At 40.9% G+C, this 23,122-nt stretch overlaps 1 protein-coding gene across 2 annotated transcripts in view; it reads left to right on the forward strand.

Annotated features, from left to right (window-relative positions):
• The window catches only part of cpped1 (calcineurin-like phosphoesterase domain containing 1), a 120,109-nt gene that overhangs the window by 52,314 nt on the left and 44,673 nt on the right, over positions 1-23,122 (forward strand). For both annotated transcript variants that reach the window (XM_062056222.1, XM_062056223.1), the window contains exons 3-5: positions 15,123-15,295; positions 17,901-18,032; positions 18,134-18,260. In XM_062056222.1, the coding sequence (XP_061912206.1) occupies positions 15,123-15,295; positions 17,901-18,032; positions 18,134-18,260 (432 nt within the window). The remainder of the gene's footprint in view (positions 1-15,122; positions 15,296-17,900; positions 18,033-18,133; positions 18,261-23,122) is intronic.

Below are 23,122 nucleotides of genomic sequence, written 5' to 3' on the forward strand. Positions count from 1 at the left end.
GGGGATCTGGCAGGCCAAGCGCAGAGAGCAAGGTCTTAAGCACTTCTTCTACCAATCCACCGCTGAGGCACGCTTTCATTCAGATAATTTCGAACCTCACGATGCTAACGGGGCGGTGCTCCATCTTGTTTACACTGTTTAACCCACCGTCGAACGCTCTCACTGGTGGATCAATGCCAAATTCTGTTCTAAAAGCACGCTGCACCATGACAATGGCATTTGTTTTCACAAACTTAACCCTTGTGTGGTGTTCATATTGTTGTTACTCAGCCAGTGTTTGTGGGTCTGATGGACCCGTTGCATTTTGTGGCTTTTAATGCTTCACAATCAAACACTTTTATGTTAAAATACTGACTTATCCAAAAAAACATCTGTAATGAAGTGCTTCGAGAGGCTGGTAAAGGAATACATTGTCTCCAGACTTCCCCCCACATTCGACCCATACCAGTTTGCTTATCGCCCTAACCGCTCCACAGAGGACGCCATCTCCTCTGCACTCCACCTGAGCTTAGCACATCTGGAAGGAAAGGACACACACGTGCGGATGTTGTTTCTGGACTTCAACTCGGCATTCAACACCATCATCCCGCAGCACTTGGTGAGCAAACTGGCCACCCTTGGATTCAGTACCCTCCTATGCAACTGGCTGCTTGACTTCCTCACAGACAGACCACAGTCTGTGAGAGTGGGCAACAACACCTCCAGTGCCATCTCCCTGAGCACCGGCTCCCCCCAGGGCTGCGTCCTGAGTAGGGTTGGGTATCGAGTATCGATTGGAACCGGGACTAACTTTCCGATTCTCCCAGTATCGTTCAAAAGTTTAAATTTCGATTCCTATTTTCGATACCCAGTCCGCCGACCGGAAGAAGAAAAAAAAAAGAAAAAAAAAAAAAAAGTCCGCCGAACCGGAAAAAGAAGCAGCTGAGCACCAACGAAGAAGCGCCCACCGCCGGAAGTGTTAGCATAGCCGAGCGAGTCAGTCAAGCTCAAGCATGGATAGCGGGCGTCGGCAGTCGAAAGTGTGGCTTTACTTTACAAAAAAAAAATGAAATAACCGCGAAATAACAGAGCTCCATGTCCATCAAGAAACGAGTGGAGAGAGAGCTGCAGATGTACCAGGACGTTCCACCGATACTTATGTCTGACGACCCTGCTGCTTGGTGGTGGTCCGGTGGAACCAACAAAAGACTTATCCTTTGCTGTCAGATCGCGCTTTCTCCTATTTATGCGTTCAAGCTTCTTCCACACCCAGCGAACGTGTATTTTCCACAGCAGGAGACACTATCTGTCCAGAACGCTCACGCATCCTGCCTGAGAAGGCGGATATGGTCATTTTCCTAAACAAGAACTGTCTCTGATTTTATACTGTACCTGCTGCTAATCTGGACTGGGTTTTGCAAGTTGTTTCTTATTGTTTATTTGCTTTTCTGCACCCGGTTAGCCCATCAGTGGGAGCACGGTAACATTTTTAAGTACCTGCAGCATCATACACTTGTGTGTGTAAATGTGTTTTCATGAGGTTTTCAAAAATAAAGCTCTCTTGAGGAAAGTGTACCCCTGGGAAAATGTATTCATAATTTATAATATTTATATTCAAGTTCATAGATTTGATATTTATATTCTAGTTGAAAACAGCCCTGTGAGGAATTTATAGTAAAGTTCATAAAAAGTTAATAGAATTAAAATTGATGGAGAATGTCAGACTATTTAATTCAGAAAGACTGTAGGTTAGCTAGCTCATTTAAAATATCCAAAACTTTTTTTTTGACCCTGCCTCTTAAAAGAATCGGAATCGAGAATCGTCAGGAATCGGAATCGAAACAAAGAACCGGAATCGGTATAGGAATCGTTCGAATTCAAACGATACCCAACCCTAGTCCTGAGTCCGCTGCTGTTCACGTTGATGACCCATGACTGCTGCGTCAGGTCCACTACTAACCACATTGTGAAGTATGCGGACGACACAACAGTAGTGGGCCTCATCTGTGACAACAACGACATGGACTACAGGGAGGAGGTGAAACATCTGGTTGACTGGTGCAGAACCAACAACCTGGTCCTGAATGTCAACAAGACCAAGGAGATCATTGTCGACTTCAGGAAGCACCAGTCCAGCCACGCTCCACTCTTCATCAACGGCACAGCGGCGGAGATGGTAAGCAGCACCACGTTCCTGGGGGTGCAGATAACTGACAATATGATCTGGTCCCTACACACCGGAGCTCTTGTAAAAAGAGCTCAGCAGCGCATGCACTTTTTGCGTCAGATGAAAAGAGCACAGCTCCCTCCCCCCATTCTCACCACATTCTACAGAGGCACTATAGAGAGCCTACTAACCAATTGCATCTCTGTCTGGACTGGAGCCTGCAGTGCCTCAGACTGGAAGTCTCTCCAGAGAGTGGTGAGGACGGCGGAAAAGATCATCAGGACTCCTCTTCCTCCTATCCAGGAGATCGCAAAAAGCCGCTGCCTGACCAGAGCTCAGAAAATCTGCAGAGACTACTCCCAACCCCACCAAGGACTGTTTTCACTGATGGACTCTAGAAAGAGGTCCGCAGCCTCTGTAGCAGAACCTCCAGGTTCTGTAACAGCTTCTTCCCTCAGGCCGTAAGACTCTTGAACGCATCATAATAGTTCCCTCAATTCCCCCCAAAAATGGATGAATTTGCTGGAATATAAAGACAATATAACATACATTCATAAACGTAGATGCATATGCAAAAGTGCAATATATTTATCTTTACAGTAATCTATTTATTTATATCTGCACCTTATTGCTTTTTTATCCTGCACTGCCAACCAGCTAATGCAACGAAATTTTGTTCTTATCTTAAATTTTCCTGAGGGAACTCTCCCGAAGGAATCAATAAAGTACTATCTATCTACTGTAAAGTTCAAATTTGAACGACAATAAAAAGTAAGTCTAAGTCTAAGACCCACAAACACTGGCTGAGTAACAACAATATGAACGCCTGCTGTGTGTGTGTGTGTGTGTGTGTGTGTGTGTGTGTGTGTGTGTGTGTGTGTGTGTGTGTGTGTGTGTGTGTGTGTGTGTGTGTGTGTGTGTGTGTGTGTGTGTGTGTGTGTGTGTGTGTGTGTGTGGTACACAGAACATCAATTTCCACACTTCTATTAGCCCTGGGTCCAGTGGACCCGAACATCTTATATGTAATAGAAATGTGTAGGGGGTGTGTATGGTGTGTGTTCATTAAATATGTATTCTGATATATGTTCTTCACAGAAAATGAGCCGAAGCCAGTGAGTCTCAGTTTGAAAAATTAATTAATTGTATCATTTTTCTTTTAATAAATATCGAAAACGGGTCCCACAGACCCGAACACCACACAAGGGTTAAGCACACAAAACACCTTCTGTATAGGAGTTGCCATTTTGAGGGAAAATAAACACGTGGTCTTCCTACTATTGAACAGCGCCAAAAGGATTACATGACCACAACGGTGAAATTGTAACACAATAAAACTTGGATAACTCCCGTATCAAATGACCATTGATTCAGTCTATTACAATACTTAAGAACTGAACAAACATGTGATGATTTAGGCGTATTCTTTTTTAATCACCCTTGTATAATTAAAATAAAAAAGGTATATTATTTTCAGCTTTGCAATGGGCGTTTTTACCTGTGGGATTGCCTCTAAATTTAAATATTTTATTTTATATTATTCATCCATTTTTTTAAACTGTGGGCTTATAAAATAATATGTTAAATGTCAAATCAATAAACTACTGGATTCAAACTTACAGGTATGTGTTGACTCTGACAGAAATTATTTGTCTCTTCATTCCAAAATTATCTTACTGTTATTTTACCGTTATTTTGTTTATAGTTTCTATGAACACACTTTAACACTTTCAGTTCCAGCTGGGTAAAGAAAGACAGTCTTTTCTGTCCCCAGTTGCTATGGTGAATTGTAGAATCAGCGCTCCATTGATCATGTCTTTTTTATGGTCTTAACTCAGTCAACATACTTGATTGAACTAACTCAGATCAGCTGTTCTGGGACCCAACACTCAGCTTCCCATCTTAATGTAAATCAACTCAGAGTTCAGGTTGAAACTCCAACTGGGAATAGCCCCTGGAGTGTGCACTTCTGAAGAACGAGGTGCTAGATGAAATTAGGTAGACTGCTGTCGTGCACCTGCAAAAAACTGCAAAAGATAGCGGTCATGCTAAAAACATGTGTCAAACTGTAAAAAACGATTAAGAATTGAGCATTGTATTTTAGTTTGTTTGTCTGTCTACGTGTTTTCTGATGACTAAACCATTTTTGACTTTGGGGCCTGGATAACTATTCTATTTTGACACTAACTGTGAAAAGAGAAAATACATTATTCCAACCTATTTTGTTAAATTCAGACTTTGCAAAAAAGTTGAATTTATTCTTGCTTGACACATATAGCCATCCCTCTACAAAGGAAATGTAATCGAAATTGGTTTTGTATTAGTGATTTCCTGCTATCTAACAAACAAAGAAGCTCACAACAGATACACTTGTTAGAGTGGCACAATATACTCTTTCTAGTATATCACATGTATTAACTGTACATTTTTTTATTTATTAAAGCTACCTTTTTAGTGCCTTTGTCACATACAATTGTTTGAGCATAACAAAGTCACTATTACATACTAACTAAACGACAACTACTATCTGCTACTCATTTAAACCCTTTGGTTTTTGCCTTCCTGTGTCCAGGTAATTATTTCCTGAGTTTGTAAACATAAAAAAATGATATATATACAGTGTATATGTATTTTGAGAAAATCATATCAACCTGATTACTCTAGTGTCTATCTATACCGATACTACCCTTCGTATCGACCTTACCAATTTATAGATGGATCCACCATCCTCTTAAGTGTCATGTACTGACTGCAACAATGCTAACACACCAACTGTTGATGTTATTTTATCCTCTCTCTACACTCTTATTATTGTATTTTTTAATTTCCTGTTTATAGCTGCTTACTGTCTTCTACAACATGGTTCCATCTACACTTTAGTTTACTTGGATTTGTTTGGATTGAAAACATTTGAGGAAGAGAAACCTACATTATTTAGTTTTTCATTATTGTAACTACAACTAAAATTGTGTTATATCATGTTAGCAAAAAAATAAGAGATTCACTATGGCAATGGCCGATGGATCTCTGTATCCCTACCTGTTTCACACTGACATTCCAATAAAATAGCCACATTATATCTCTGACTGCAGATTTCAGTGGGATATTGCTGCAACTGTGTTTTCACAAATATAGCCATACGTAGACCCGACATTGACAACTGCTTTCAACATAACAATGGGAAGTAATATAAACTAACTAACACAGCAGAAGTACCTCTGGTACTACCCCTGAAGCCGGAAAATGTCCCATTCAATGTCGGTGCTGTTTATTCAGAAGAGCAACACACAAAAAAACATCCGACAAAGGCCTGTTTTTTGTATCCTCTAGCTATCTCCAATTCCTCTTTTATGGGGGGATAAACATGGGCGTCTTTAAACAAACTCATCAGCACTGGCAAAATTAGTTCATATACAATAGCCGTCTAAATTTCTGTAAAAAAAAAAGTATACTATCTGCTTTTTAAATGAGATGTTATTAAGGCTGTCCCACTTTAATACATGTTTTTTTATATCTATTGTGATGCCTACGCAGAGCAACACTGTACATTGTTGATTCAATTGCAACCTAATGTTCTCGGTTTCTATATTCTAAAAGAGTAATAAAAAAAACCTCATGATCTTAGATATTCCTCTACACTTTTGCATCTGACTCAACTATTTTTCAAAGCTGACAAATGAAGAGGATGAAGAGTAGGGAATATTAGGGTTTCAGAGGTGGTGGGGTGTTAGAGTTGGTGAGCTGATTGAATTAGAGAAACATGCTGGACTTAACAGCCTCCTAATGAGCAGTACAAAGGATTCAAGTGTTGTCTCTAGGGATGCACAGGGCGTCTTCCCCATGGTACAGTGAGAAAAACATTATTGCCTGTGTTGAGCGCATGTGTGTAATGCTCTTGAAGGTGAAGTACAGATTACCTTGGAACATGAGTCCTCTCTAAAACAGAGGACATGTTTAGCATAATTACAGATAAAACATAAACACTACACAACGGTATTAAGTAAAACCCCGGCCATACCCAATCGGAATGGATTGGATTTTTAAACAACTGTTTTTATACGTCACAAATCATTGTGTTTTCTTTTTTTCTATATTATTAGCCAAAAATGTATTTGTGACATTGCAAAGCTATTGGAGGGCTGATAAAAGTAACTTCCCTATTGCTTACAGCAACAACTCTTTGATAATACTTGGAGTCTGACCCATTTGTGTTTTTGAATGCATTGGTGGTGTGAGTTAGTCTATGCCCACACATAATAATTATGCAATCAGTGGTTTTGGCATACAGGCCATAGTTCCAAATAAATATCAATGTGTACAGTTAGGGGTCAGCTTACCTCACAGCTTTTTTCTATATAATGAACAAAAAATCCCACAGACCATGCAAAATCTTGCATAAAGTATTTCCAGAAGAATGAATGCTACTGTTACTTCAAACATTGGTTTCCTGTTCTTGCAATGGTTATCCATTCCTTACCTTTGTCTGTGTAGGACTAATATGTTTGAAAGGAACTACTAAATTAGTATAATGTTTATAACATTTTAAACGTATTATCTAATAGGATCAACCAATGATTTGCACTGTTTTCCACTTTGTAGTGTCCAAACTTTTTGACTCGGTGGGGCCCACATTGGGCTGAAAAGATTTGACCGGGGGTCGAAAGCTGACAGCATGTAAAGTAACAATATATATATATATACACAAATATATATGCACAAATATATATATATATATATATATATATATATATATATATATATATATATATATATATATATATATATATATATATATATATATATATATATATATATATATATATATATATATATATATATATATATAGCCTATACATATGTGGGCTCTGTACCGAAGATGTCGTTGTGGCTTGTACAGCCCTTTGAGACACTTGTGATTTAGGGCTATATAAATAAACATTGATTTATTGATTGCTTTTGAGCTTTACAAACTCAAAAGCATTCAGTTGTTGACATAGTGGCTAGCTTACTTTTTGCAGTAGCTAGCTTATGGCTAATGCTGTATTACTACGCTAGCAAAATAATTCCTCAGTGTTCGCTCTCACAATAACAATTCCACTACAGATTGGTTGTTATACAGGTTACGGAACGTACATTAAATAATGTTAGCGGTTTTTAGATGCATTTTTAAAGTGTTTTAGAGGCAGAATGGATTGCTCCCATTGGCTGCATTTCTAACCACCTAGAAAGAGCTGATTAATACAAGTTAAAAAGGGACAAGCGGTAGAAAATGGATGGATGGATGCAATGCAAAAAAAAACAGAAAACCTTTTGTCTTCTTGTCTCTCATCAGGATTGTGAATGTTAGGCAAAATTCCAAAAAAAGTGCAGTTCCCCTTTAAGCTTTACAGTATGTATATGTTTCTAATTAGCTTGAAACACCCCAACTCAACCTTTGTCTGCTGCCAAACTGTGAAGGAAACTTGATCTGACCGCTTGTACTGGATCTGTGCATTTTTTTTCCGCGGTCTTCAAAGCATGCTGGGTGAAGATGGGAATGTTGATCGACTGCTAGATCAAAAGCTTCACCTACAGGCTTAGATTCCTCTTCATCCTAACAGTCCACAAGTCTTTGCATTACTGCTGATATCACAGAAGCTTGATCAAGCTCTCTCTACTCCATTTCTCTGATCAATTCTACACTACTTAGACAAACTCATAAGAGGAAGAATCTCTTTGCCTTCCCTATAGATACAGTTTCATATCACTGCTTCATCCAATTACAGTGGAAAATCTAAAGTCAAATCAGTCTCTCCTTTCTGGGAATATTAGGCTTTGATGACACACAAAATGTAAAAGGTTGAAACCCTGCTAGACTTGATGTCAATTGAGACTTCAACATATAGTACTGTGCAAAGATCTTAGTTTATGGTTTTATTTGAGGCAGACAGCTGGCGGTGTGAGGAAACAGAAAGCAACACAGCCTTTTAAAGCCTCCATGTGGTGCATGGGTTTCACTTCTGTTTATTCACATTCGCTCTTCCAGAGATCTTTGAGAGTGGCTTGATGTAACTATTGGACCAAACTCTGCTTCACACTAACTTTGTAGCAGCGACTGACACCAACAGAAAATATGTCAAATTGTGTCAAAGTTTGTGGGCACAACTCTCCATCAGCTAATCAATCATTTAGGACTCAGTCATGGCTCCTTAGTTTCCCAGACACAAGTCTTAAGCATTGGGGGACGGCGTGGCGAAGTTGTTAGAGTGGCCGTGCCAGCAATCGGAGGGTTGCTGGTTACTGGGGTTCAATCCCACCTTCTACCATCCTAGTCACGTCCGTTGTGTCCTTGGGCAAGACACTTCACCCTTGCTCCTGATGGCTGCTGGTTAGCGCCTTGCATGGCATAGTGTGTGAATGTGTGTGTGAATGGGTGAATGTGGAAATACTGTCAAAGCGCTTTGAGTACCTTGAAGGTAGAAAAGCGCTATACAAGTATAACCCATTTATCATTTATCATATACTTTTGGACAGTTCTATGCAACATGTTTGTATTTAGTCCCTGCCTTTTGGGAGTGATAAAACATTGCCATATTGACCACCCTGAATAGACGACACCCTCTCTTCAAAGTCATAACATATTTGTTAAGAAAAAATCACAAACACAGACAAATCATGTATTCAATATCATGCAATTGCAAAAATAAAACCATATAGTTATCAGCTTAGCGGTTATTTGATGCCTCCGCTTCACTGATAGCCATTATATTAGAGGTAACATCATTACTCCTCTGTTGTTTTTTGCCAAACCTTTGAGCCACATTTTTTGAAAAGGCTCTCTGTATATTGACTGCATCTTTCTAGGTCAATATGTGTGAGTGACAGTAGGAAAGGCTCTGACTTGTTTTGAAAGAAGTCATTTGAGCTGTTTGTGTTAGGATCCGCTGCTCGGATCAGTTTGTTTACAGTTTAGTGTCACGTGTTTGTTTGTTTCTGTTGCCATGATGGCAGATTATGCTCAGCTGCCTCTGGTTAGTGTTCGAGACGCTCACCTGTTGTCCGGGCACTAATCAGAGGGCTATTTAGTCTTCGCCCGGGCAGCACTCTGCCTGGCTTCCTAATTTGCTTTTACGCAACAGTTAACGACCACTTTTGATTCCTGCTAGCTTTCAGGCTATGCTATTTTGCTTGCTAGCTCCCACGCTAGTCGTTTTTGTTTTTTCTACTGTCTGATTTAGTTCTTGAATAAATCATTTTTCCTACCTGCAAGCTGTGTCCGAGCCCGTCTGCATCCTTGGGAGAACACCTCGCACCACGATGCGACAAGGTCGTTACAGTAGGAAGCCAGCAAGAAGTTCTCCCGCAACGAGCACGTCGGAGGAGATGGACGAAGGTGCGTGGATGGTGTTGCGAGCAATGGAGGCGGAGACTCTCCGCTATTCCCCCTCGGAGCGCCAGGACCTGATCTGGGGTCCTAACGGAAAGTTGGTCCCAATCCACTCCGTTTGGCCCGAGGACATCGCCACACCTCCGCACCACCGGACGCGTCAGCGAAGACGGAAGCCACCCAAGAGGTCTTCACTTCGCTGCCAAGACGCGCCACTCCCTCAAACTCCTCCACCGGTACACAGCAAGCTACATTCAGCCCAAGATTCCCCTCTTCAAAGGTCTGTTAATCCCATCAACTACCTTACCGAAGATTGTTATGACTGGCCTGTCAATCACTGGGACTGCAGCTATGACGTCATTCCGTCGGCACCCCCTGATGACACGCCGCTTGATGACGTTGTCCCGTCTATTTTGGATGACGTCATAGACAAAGACTTTTTTAGACATTATGTCAATTCTTCCTGCCAGCCATTTTCAAGTGACTTTAATTCTGCAATTAAACATTATCAGGACATTTTTTTAAGGACTAAATCTAGTCAGTCCCAGTCTCAAGTGGGGGGTGACAATAGACATTTTGGACAATTTAGAGGAGAGGATTCTGCCCTCCCCCTGACCTCCCTCCACCCACCCTTGAAGACGGTTCCAATCCGCAAGGAGCGCGTCTGGGATCCGCTTTTTGAGGGGGGGGCTAGTACTGGGAGCTGTGCGAGTGGGGTGGCACAACGGCGTGCTAAGCCGCAACCTCCTGCTCGGCCACCGCCACCAGTCCGACGGCGTGCTAAGCCGCAACCGCCAGCTAGGCCACCTGCACCTCGACTGGTTCTCACACCAGTACCTGCACCTCGGCTGGTTCCCACACCAGTACCTGTACCTCGGCTGGTTCCCACACCAGTACCTGCACCTCGGCTGGTTCCCACACCAGTACCTGCACCTCGGCTGGTTCCCACACCAGTACCTGCACCTCGGCTGGTTCCCACACCAGTACCTGCACCTCGGCTGGTTCCCACACCAGTACCTGCTCCACGACTGGTTCCCGCACCAGTACCTGCACCATGACTGGTTCTCGCACCAGTACCTGCACCACGACTGGTTCTCGCACCAGTACCTGCACCACGACTGGTTCTCGCACCAGTACCTGCACCACGACTGGTTCTCGCACCAGTACCTGCACCACGACTGGTTCTCGCACCAGTACCTGCACCACGGCTGGTTCTCGCACCAGCACCTGTACTACGACTGGTTCTCGCACAAGCACCGGCTGCCACGACAGCGACTCCGGCTGCCACGACAGCGATTCCGGCTGCCACGACAGCGACTACGGCTGCCACGACAGCGACTACGGCTGCCACGACAGCGACTACGGCTGCCACGACAGCGACTCCGGCTGCCACGACAGCGACTCCGGCTGCCACGACAGCGACTCCGGCTGCCATGACAGCGACTCCTTCTGCCACGACAGCGACTCCTGCTGCCACGACAGCGACTCCTGCTGCCACGACAGCGACTCCTGCTGCCACGACAGCGACTCCGGCTGCCACGACAGCGACTCCGGCTGCCACGGCGACGTCGACTCCTCCGGCTGCCACGGCGACATCTCAGCGACCTCGAGTGGTCCGGCGGCGCAAGCGGAAAGCAGGTCCCCGCATGCAGCCCTCGACGACTCAGAGGCTGCTGAAATTCTGGCGCCACTCACGCCCAACTTTTCGGCGGCCACGATTGTGGCCTTACCGTGGTCGCCCGCCTCGCCCGCCTCGCCAGCGGCGGCGGCGTTCCATTCGCCGCCGCCACCTGACCCTTCCCCGGTGGATTCGGGGACACGTGGCCTGGCGACCCACCACCAAGTCACCCCCCCGCCCGCCCTTGACTCGTGAACTATTGCTTGTTTTTTTTGGGTTCCAGTTGTTTTTTTGTTTTCAAGGGACATCTGGAATCTGTCCTTTTAGGGGGGGGGTACTGTTAGGATCCGCTGCTCGGATCAGTTTGTTTACAGTTTAGTGTCACGTGTTTGTTTGTTTCTGTTGCCATGACGGCAGATTATGCTCAGCTGCCTCTGGTTAGTGTTCGAGACGCTCACCTGTTGTCCGGGCACTAATCAGAGGGCTATTTAGTCTTCGCCCGGGCAGCACTCTGCCTGGCTTCCTAATTTGCTTTTACGCAACAGTTAACGACCACTTTTGATTCCTGCTAGCTTTCAGGCTATGCTATTTTGCTTGCTAGCTCCCACGCTAGTCGTTTTTGTTTTTCTCCTGTCTGATTTAGTTCTTGAATAAATCATTTTTCCTACCTGCAAGCTGTGTCCGAGCCCGTCTGCATCCTTGGGAGAACACCTCGCACCACGATGCGACAAGGTCGTTACAGTTTGGTTGGTTTGCATGTATACTTTTGTAGACGCCAAATATAAGATGACAATGTCTTTTTAAGAATTTTTAAAGAAAAAAATGAATGTTTAATAATTGTGATAATACAGTCTTTTAAAATTGATGAGAGCAGCAGTATCAGAATTACCTGCTAAACTACTGATCTTGCGGTGATTATCACTCTTGCAACTGTATTATTCCGCTTATCTATGTCCGGGTTGCAGAATGATCAGTCTGTTGGAAAGCACATATATTCTTTTTTCAAGCTCCCTCTTCCAGCTCCACCGGTGGCACACCAAGTTGTTCAGCTGTGGACAATACAGTGGTCCTTTTTCCTTTTTCCTAGGTCTACGACAGGCCGTCTTCTCTTTGGGCATGCCTAGAACACCTCTCCAGGGAGGTGTCCTGGAGGTATCATTTGAATGGCCAAGCCACCGTAATTGGCTCCTCTCAATTGGAATAATCGTGTAGCTTTTCACGGGGTCTGAGTATACGATATGCAATTCTCAGCCAAAACACTAGGGGCAGTGTTTTCCTGAGAGTGAGCAACCACAACTCTTCTTAACTAACTATTACTGTATGTTTCAGATGTCACAGTAGTCAACAGTAGCAACTGAAGTGACATCCAGAAGGGATAAAGAGGCAGGGTTATTGGAGTGGAGTCAACGCATCAGCATATTATGCTAAAGCAAAGGGGGAGGGTCAAGTAAGTGAAGTGAATTATATGTATATAGCGCTTTTCTCTAGTGACTCAAAGCTCTTTACATAGTGAAACCCATTATGTAAGTTACATTTAAACCAATGTGGCTGGCACTGGGAGCAGGTGGGTAAAGTATCTTGCCCAAGGACACAACAACAGTTACTCGGATGGCGGAAGCGAGGATCGAACCTGGAACCCTCAAGTTGCTTGCACAGCCACTCCACTAACCAAGGCAAGGGAGAAGGGAGAATCCAAAGAAAGCCTTTGTCTTGGTGAAGACTAGTTTTAACTGTCTTAATAACAAAAACAGCTACATTTAATTTAACGGGCTGTAAATATAAAGTAAACACTTTAGCAGTTACAGAACTGCTGTCTCCACTCAGTTCGGGAAACGATTATGGACCTCAGCCGGACAACTGTCCTTCCGTTGCCATGAATATTGATGTTTATACAGAGATTTTATCTTGTAGCTTTAAGCAGGCTCCCAGACACCTTAAGTTGGGCGCATTAGGTTTTTGCAAAACTAATAAAGTATGTATATTATAGCATGGATGTGGTACACGCACAAAGCTATTAACTGAATTCAGCACAATCATGAAGTCTTCTATCAGAATTATGTATGTGATGCATAGTTGTGTTGTACAAGTACAATTATGAGTCTTTAAAAAGGCTGTTTGCAACCTTTACGCAGATGCATTGAGGGCGCTTACTTTTCAGAGTGTTTTCAGCATTAGATATACCCCACCCTCTTCTGGTGTTTAGCACATAGTGAAGTGAAGTGAATTACATTTATATAGCGCTTTTTCTCAAGTGACTCAAAGCGCTTTACATAGTGAAACCCAATATCTAAGTTACATTCAAACCAGTGTGGGTGGCACTGGGAGCAGGTGGGTAAAGTGTCTTGCCCAAGGACACAACGGCAGTGACTAGGATGGCGGAAGCGGGGATCGAACCTGCAACCCTCAAGTTGCTGGCACGGCCGCTCTACCAACCGAGCTATACCGCCCCATAATGATGTAAACTACGCCCGTATGTAGCACATGCATTAGCTATGTGTGTGGTAAACTAATGATTTGGCTAAGTTAAGCTACAACGTTAGCTATCATTGAATGTAAAGCCTATCATCACAACAACAAATTGTTAGATGCTTCTCTTGAACTGCTTTTGTGTGTGTGCACGCACTCCTTTCATGTAGATGTAGACACAGTGAGTGGTGAGCCTGAATCTCAGACAAATTCCTTGGACTGATGAACATTTTTATTCAGTCTAATTAGCAATTGTGAAAAATATGGACATTTAAAAATGTACAGTGGAACCTTGATACACGAACGCTTCTATTTGCGTTTTTTTTCCGGTTTGCGAACGTTTACATTGCGCCAAATATCCCTATGTGTGCGGACCATGTCTCGGTGTACGGACGTTTTATTTGTTTATTAATTTATTCATTAATTTTGTGCGGACCTTTATTACAACTAAGGAGAAGGCACTACCCGAATAAAAGCCGATGATGAATTGCCTCACACTAGTTTGTGCTAACGCTAGCGGTGACTATGTGAAGCCACTGCTCATTTATAGCTCGGAAACTCCCAGTTTCATCAACAATGCCATACATATTTTCTACCACAAGGTAAAATTAGTTTCCTTTTTTCATTACAGTGTCTTCAAAGTGTGAAGTTTTTTTTTACTACACTAGGTTAGAACCATCCATCCATCTATTTTCTACCGCTTGTCCCTCTCTGGGTTGCGGAGGTGGCTGGAGCCTATCCCAGCTGCATTTGGGCTGAAGTAGCCACCTCATCGCAGGGCCAACACAGATGGACAGACTGATTTATATTTATATTGATTCTTATGGAGAAGTCTGCTTCACTATATGAACGTTTCGGTTGGCGACCACATAAATGGTAAATGGTAAATGGGTTATACTTGTATAACTCTTTCCTACCTTCTAGGTACTCAAAGTGCTTTGAGACTATTTCCACATTCACACACACATTTACACACTGATGGCGGTAGCTGCCATGCAAGGCCCTAACCACAAGGAAGGGTGAAGTGTCTTGCCCAAGGACACAACGAACGTGACTAGGATGGTAGAAGCCGGGGATCGAACCAGGAACCCTCAGGTGGCTGGCACGGCAGCTCTCTCAACCGAGCCACACCGTCCCCAGTTAATTGAAGAACCAATTAAATTTGTAGATTGAGGTTCCACACTAGATGTTCTGTTTAACCATTAATGGTAACATAAACAACCTGATGGTGTGTTTATTATATTTTCATCTACTGTAACTATAACTTTGAGCAAGTTGCAAACAGCCACTTTAAGCTGCCACCATTATTGTGCAAATAACTCCCATACCACTTCCTTTGCAACTCTTGAGTCTTTTACACTCTAATGGTACTGGTTTGTTTGAATTCATGTCACACTCTGCAACTTATTTTTTTTTTGTTTAAGCTAGAAACATCAATAATTAACATCTATTATTTATTGATCTACACAAGGACATCTGCTTGTCTTTGAGATGAATTTCATAAGAACATTTACATTTTGTCTCTGCAGGCACCATTTTTAGAGATGATCAGGAGCGAGACCTAAAGATGTCATTGAGTGGGACAGACCCTTCCATTCCACTAGTATTTGTCAGTGGCAATCATGACCTTGGAAACACCCCCACCCCAAAAACAGTGGCACAGTACTGCAGTGCATGGGGTGATGACTATTTCAGCTTTTGGGTAAGCAAGCATCTTCTCTATTATATTTCTTGCATTGGTTGAGGTTCCGGAGACACTCCTCAGTTTGATTCTATTGTAGTATGATTTGTTAAGTCCTGAGTATTGTTTCATTTACTGTCCAGAACAAAAAATAATGCACTCAAGGCCTGGTCTACTAAGACCCCAAAAACACACGCTAAGTAGCTTGTGCCAACTATAAAATTGAGTGAACTTTTGGTGGATGTGATGCAGGTGATCTATTAAGACAGCATATTTTTTGTGCCCATAGAATGTCTTTTACTGCAGACCCATTGCATCATAAGCTCCAACCTGTCATGTTTTGTTATGTTGTGGAAAATGCAGCGCACAAATATAATTTGTATCATCTTTTCTGGGATGTATTGAAGCGCAATCAAGCCTCTGGGAGGCGATGGGGTGTTGTGATGGTGCGTCTTGAATGATCCAGGCGCACTTCACAATGTATGAGAAAATGCATGTTGCAAGAAGTTTTTTTTATAGGGTTGTACCATAGGACAAGGCTATTGAACCAACATTTTCAGAAAACTAAGGATCGGGGTTTGGACTTTTTCTTCACTATTTTTGATTTTGTACAAAACCCAAAACCAGGGAAGTTGGCACGTTGTGTAAATCGTAAATAAAAACAGAATACAATGATTTGCAAATCCTTTTCAACCTATATTCAATTGAATACACTGCAAAGACAAGATACTTAACGTTCGAACTGTTAAACGTTGTTATTTTTTGCAAATATTATCTCGTTTGGAATTTGATGCCTTCAACATGTTTCAAAAAAGCTGGCACAGGTGGCTAAAAAGAGAAAGTTGAGGAATGTTCATCAAACACTTATTTGGAACATCCCACAGGTGAACAGGCTAATTGGGAACAGGTGGGTGCCATGATTGGGTATAAGAGCAGCTTCCATGAAATGCTCAGTCATTCACAAACAAGGATGGGGCGAGGGTCACCACTTTGTGAACAAATGCGTGAGCAAATTGTCGAACAGTTTAAGAAGAACATTTCTCAAGTAGCTATTGCAAGGAATTTCACCATCTACATTTCACCTAGGAAATATCATTTCTGCATATGTCTGCAAGACCCCAGGTGGTAAATGAACCCATTCCGCTTCCTTTCTAAAATTATAGATATATATATTTTTTTTTTAAATGTACACTGTAAAAAAGATATATGTCACCACTATTGTTTTCCAGATAAGGTCAAAAATAAAATTCATAAATATTATATATAGTCACCCAGTCACAAAATTAGGTACACTTGCCCACTCTCCAATCTACTGTATACAGAGCTGCAAAAAAAGCTGTTTTACCAGAATTTATGTCACTGCACGTACAACGTCAGTTTTATTGTGCGCATGGCAAGATTAGATGAAAATAATACTTTATATAAACTTTTTTGTGTGTTTCCTCAAACCAAGTCGTAATGTCGCCATATTTTTACATTGGAGCGACTAATCCAATTTTGTGCCAGTCGATCTTGAAAAAACAGTCCTGTGTAAAATGTCGTAAAGACAAATAAACACGGAAATATTTATTTTATAGACATCAGAGCAAGTGTGAGAATAGATAACACACAAGCTCCAGGCAGCAGCTGTTACAGTCTCCCAGCCTATAGCAAAGGGAGAGTAGTTCTGCGGACTGCATACTAGAAGTGTCCACATTATTAGATTTGTTTTCAAAAGACCGCAGGGCAGATGTATCCAAAACTCTGTGCAAGCTCACGCCAAAATGAATGAACATTATGATTTAACACTTTGGCATTGTTTAACATGAGTACATAGTAACAACATTTATAAATCAGAAAAGACGAAATGCACCATAGGTCCCCTTTAAATATTTTCTCAGGTGATGTTAGGTGCAGGTTTGTTTAAGACAGCATTTGGGGCCTGACTCAGACTGTGGGTTAGTGATCCCTGTTTTAACTAAACATATCTCCCCATTTTGGGGGTTAATGACTGTTTAGTCTTTAGACGTATTGACATTTGATTAGTATTGTTAATTGGGCTTGCGGTGGTACGTAATGAGTTCGTTGCACTCTAAATTCTACACTATATGTGGTGGCTATCAAAATGCAGATTAGTTGACGTCATCAGCCTAACATTTAAATATCAAAGTGTGCTTCCATTACTGCAGTAACCCTCAAGTCAATCTGCCGGTCTGAAGTAGATTGGATTATTGGTTGTCACATGTCAGCGGACATGTTAGAGGACACTTTGAATGAGTTTTCTGCTGCATCTAGAAATGTAGGATCTCTTTAAAACCACACATTGTTCGGTTGTTCTTTTAGGTGCTTTAGAGGCCATTTAATTTTACCTGGTTTGCAATCAAAAAGTACAACATGAAGTCAGCTTTTGGAAATTGAGCACTTAATCCATGCAGACCTCAGCAATATTGTGTTGAATACAAAACTTGTGTGAAAACAGGAGTTCATTACACTTCACAGAGTAATGTTTTCATCCCTTAAAATTAGGCTTTAGGTAAATCCTGTATATTTTGTCAAATATCCATCCCTATTTTGAAGCCATGCATTAATGAGTGTTTGCCATGAACATCAGCTAAATTTTTGTTGTTTCTACTATCTATCACTTTAGGTGGGTGGAGTTCTCTTCCTGGTTTTAAACTCTCAATTGTTCTACGATGCTTCAGCCTGTCCTCAGTTGAAGGAGTCCCAGGAAACATGGCTTGAAGAGCAGCTGAGCAAAATGTCATATTCCTCAAGTACGGTAAATATAGTTTCCTTAAAAGCTCCAGCAAGATATCAAATATTTGGTGTAATAACTAATAACTTCATTATGGAATCATCATACGTTTTGTATTTATCCAGGCACCGAAACACATCATAGTGTTTCAGCACATTCCTCTGTATATAAAGAACCATGATGAGGAAGATGGCTACTTCAACTTGCAGAGGGAAGTCAGGCAAAAACTGATTGACAGATTTAAAAAAGCTGGTAAGGAAACTCTATATTTTTCTGTTCTTTGTGTAACCATTAATGATCGAGTACCAGGAAATATAATAGTTTTAGGCTCCTGAAAAGTGGTTTCAAACATCTTGTCTTAATACTTCTAATCTTCTTAGCATTTTTTTAGATCTGTTTATTGTCTGCATATTTAACTGTAGCACTCTTAAAATCATTGCCAAAAGGAATGATAGGAAATAATCGCACACACAAGACAGCTACCATTGAATCGAATAATGGATTAAGCCGCCTAAACGGAGTATACAGATTTATTTAAAACCATTATTTTGGACTTTCTGGTACAGAACTCTCAGAAGAACAATAAGTCTTTATGTAACCCACAGGCACACATAATTTCACAAAACTGATTGACAGGGAATCTTGTATGGACACGCACACTCCATCATTTATCAAGGTGACTGTCGTGGGTAGTATTAATTTGATTATTACGCCATTATGCCTGCATTGGTTTAACCGTGTTAGTCCGTTTTGGTCTGACGACCTTTCTCTCATAACTGTTTCCTCCTTCAAGCTAACAGTAGCTCATGATAAAAAAGGGTGACACTAATATAGTATGCAAAAACTGCATATGCCGTGTTTTATCTGTCGACCCTCGTCCACACAGAACCTGTTACAGGGTAACGTACTGTTTATACGCACGTGGTACACATCGAACACATGTTCATGAAATATGGATGACATGCATGCTGCTTTAAAGCAGTGTGCAATACATGTTTGTCTTTCTTTGTGCATCGATATACAGCAGGATTAATGTGTTAGTATGCCACTTTCCTTTAAAATCAGAACGATGGACAACGGGTGTTTCTACTGCATATTAATGGCAAAGATAATGAACAAAGCAGTCCCCTGATTGTTTTTTTTCTGGAAACACAAGTTTACTTACGTGAAATTTTATTGGATTTGTTTTTAGGACATTTAACACATTTCTATATTCCCCTTTGATAAATGGTAGTAAGTGGTGTTTAATTTTGGAGTGCCTGCAAACGCAAAGAGGTCCCTCAGTATTAGCCATAGTAATGTGTATCAACAAGAGAGGAGAAATAAGGCCGCAGGGAAATTTTGAATTCAAAACATTTGTATGCTCGCATCAGTATATGGTTACATTATGCAATAGATTGAGCAAGGATTTAGAAAAATGTACTATGTGCCATTTTGAATAGGAACTGCACTTTTGCCAAAACTGCTTGTATGAGGCAGCTAACAATGCAGATAATGGGATAGATCTACTCCACTTACAAAGCGCATTCTGACAAAGTTTAAAACATTAAAAAAAACTTTATTTACATGTCGTGACCTGCATATTAACCAAGCTTTTTTGTGTGGCAAAGGTGGCGCGGCTAAAAAGGTGTGGGAACCACTGCTATAGCAAATCATTTACCAAAAAAGCTGCATGCAACTGCCATGCCTCCGCTTCATACTTAGACTTAGACAAACTTTATTGATCCACAAGGGAAATTGTTCAATTTTACCGTAAATAAAAAAACAAAAAGAAGCGCCCTTAAAAAGTTAATTTATATTCCTAAATTAGTTTTGCTTCTCTTTTGCTCGGTTTAAAGATATATTTTCTTTATTTTCTTAAATGTTTAAAAAGTTTTCACATGTCATGAAATTAATATCATTCTAAAGACACTGAACAGTTTTGAGCTAACTTTATTACCAGATTAAAAAATTGTAAAACGGTTATGCTACTGCCCTAAACTGAAGTAGTTATCTGCTTGCAGTGCAGCAATTCATAGGCGGAAGAATACGCAGTCACACGTTAACGCACTGAAGAAGGACAGCAGCACTTTTGTTCTTTCTAGTTTACGTTTTGCCCTTTTTGTCTGCCAAGCGTGAGGCAGTGCGTCAATAAAAGGAAATTGAAGTAAAATGATATATGATAAAAAGATCAAGGATAAATACGGTCCCTCTAAATACCGTATTTTTCGGAGAATAGGTTGCACCAGATTATAAAGTGCACTGCCGATGAGCGGGTCTATTCAGGTATATTTTCATACAATAGGTGCATGGTATAAGGTGCATTAAAGGGATCATGATATCATTTTTTTTTTGCATTTAAAACACTTCCTTGTGGGCTACATAACATGCAATGGTGGTGCTTTGGTCAAAATGTGTGTGAATGGGTGAATGTGGAAATAGTGTCAAAGCGCTTTGAGTACCTTGAAGGTAGGAAAGCGCTATACAAGTATAACCCGTTTACCATTTATAAAAAGAGGATAGACAAAAAGAAGGAGCTTATTGACTATGGCGTCGGCGCTTACTACAATGGCGGACATGCACACACTTTCGGGACTTATGCAGATCCCAAATACACATCAGCAGGAACCAATTACATTACATTGGAACATTACAAACAAAACACCAGATAATGTCTCCTATTTATTAGGTGCCATTTTGGAGCACATATGGGTATTATTAAGCACAGTACGTCTGACTACGGTAGCCGTAATGCTTCGCGTTCCATCAAGCGGTGCTGCATCGTAACTTACCAAAGTCATACTAAAACATTTGGACAGATTTTTGAGCGCCTTGTGTGATGTTCTACATTCTTAATGAAAAACATCACAGTTTTCGTGTTGCTTGCTTACAGGTATAGTTGCAAGCATCATTTATTGAATGAGCGTCAATTTGCAGGCCACACGTATCTCTTATGTGTGACTGCCATCTACTGGTCACACTTATCAGTGCACCATGTACCAAATAAAATTGGTTCGAGGTCGGTAAGCACAACCAGACATAATACGTAAAATAGGGGCACTGGGTTATAAGGTGCACTGTTGATTTTTGAGAAAATGAAAGGATTTTAAGTGCGCCTTATAGTCTGAAAATTACATTGTATGTGAAGAATCTGCCCCTATTTAATAGACAGTGACAACTAAGCAGTGTAGTGGTCTCATAATTGAGACTTCCTCCGCTCAATAAGCTTGTCTCTACCTCCCTGCAACGCCCATTCAAGTGTGCTTATTGGAAAAATATATATAATTGTCGTCTTTTGGTTTGTAAAATACTTTTCTCTCATCCCCGCTAAATCATGTCTCTTCTGGACACATAATAGTTATGGTAATTTATCATCATCACCTTTACCCCACTTGTGTTGAGTTGTTAACGCATCATCGCTTTCCCCTGTGTGTCTGTCCTCAACACTGCACCCTTTGATCTGAAGCTTCCAGATGTGCTCTTGCACTCTGGTGATCATTACTGTCATTACAGTAAAGGGCAGCACCATTAACCTCGGATGTGCGCACATGTACATGTGAACTCACACACACATGCGCCCGTAGCTCTGGAGGATTCAAGTACAGTGCTGCACAATACAGCATCAGATCAAGTACGGCTGTCATTTTCTCAGCTAGAATATTGTAATACATTTTGCATTTTCAACTTCATTCTGCGTGCATCAGTCTCTTACATTGATGAAATTCTACATCTGTCAACTCCCAGCAGTCATTAACTAAGCATTTCTGCAGAGGTTATCCTCAAGCCCAATGAAGTATAGGAGTAAAATGCAAATACAGGGGAAACTCGACTTATGTTATTAATATTTTCCGGAAGGTCAGTTGAATCATATGAAAACCAGAAAAAATTTCCCCTAAGAAACAATGTAAATCCCAAAAATATTATCACAAATAACTTTTAATAGAGAATATTTTAGGGATGCACCTGAGTGAAAATTCTTGTCTAAAATCGAAAAAGGCTGAAAACTGAAACACCGGAAAAAAATATTATGCCAATTATTAATACCATTGAATTTATGGCTATGACTGTGTACTAACCTCTCTAAAATCAAGGCATTGCTATAGCAAAAATGTATTTTTATCCTTCAAAAAATTACAATCATAAAATTAGGAAAATGTTTTTTTACCCTTGGTATTCCAACAATATAGAATACAATGGTTGCGTGTCTATCTGTGTTGGCACTGCGATGAGGTGGCATTTTGTCCAGGGTGTACCTTTCCTTCCTCCCAATTGCAGTTGGGATAGATTCCTTGTAAATAATGTATTGTGCACACTGTTTATAAACTTTTTTTTTTAAATGCTCTGCTTTGTCCTGCCCATCTGATGCTCAGCATGTCTGGGAGTCTATAGAGAGTGTGCTGGCCTCGGCTGACCTGGACTAACACACTGCCCCTGCTCCAAAAAAAGTAACTTCTGCATGATGATTGGATGATCTGAATCTCGATTTGATTAACCACCAAAGGAGCGGTAGAAAATGGATGGATGGATGAGCGAATCAGAGATTTTGAAATATATACCACTGCTGGAGCATTTTCATGTTTCATGTTTTTATGGAAACTTTTCCAATTCTTTTAGTGACTTTTTTTTTTAATGGAAAACTAGAAATGCAACTATTGACTGTTTTCATAGTCGACTTGTCATGAACTATCTTAACGATTAGTTGACTGTTTGGAATATAAAGCGTACACATAATCAGTGGCTCTAATTTAGCCATCATCTTTTAAATTCAGTTTGAGATATCATAGGCATGTGCTCACTAACAACAAAGATGACTAATTATTTCATAAATAATATTCATTCTGTAACTATGCTGCTCATTAGGCTGTTACACAATTTTGAATGACTATTCTATTTTTGTCCATTTCAAAGAAAAGGACAGGAAAAGTGCAAAATACAACAAGTATACTTATAATGTAAAAATAAATGACAGTTGAAATAGCAGCAATAACAACAAACCATAAAACAACAAAACTAACTTGCGAAAAAAGAAACAAGCATTTTGTGATTATGTGTTTAAAAAGCTGCACACTTATGTATTATTTATAATTAATTAACTTCTGGCACTTTTAGCACTCTAATAGACTCAATGCATATAA

The sequence above is a fragment of the Entelurus aequoreus genome, linkage group LG08 (assembly GCF_033978785.1).
Source record: "Entelurus aequoreus isolate RoL-2023_Sb linkage group LG08, RoL_Eaeq_v1.1, whole genome shotgun sequence".
Classification (NCBI taxonomy): Eukaryota; Metazoa; Chordata; class Actinopteri; order Syngnathiformes; family Syngnathidae; genus Entelurus; species Entelurus aequoreus.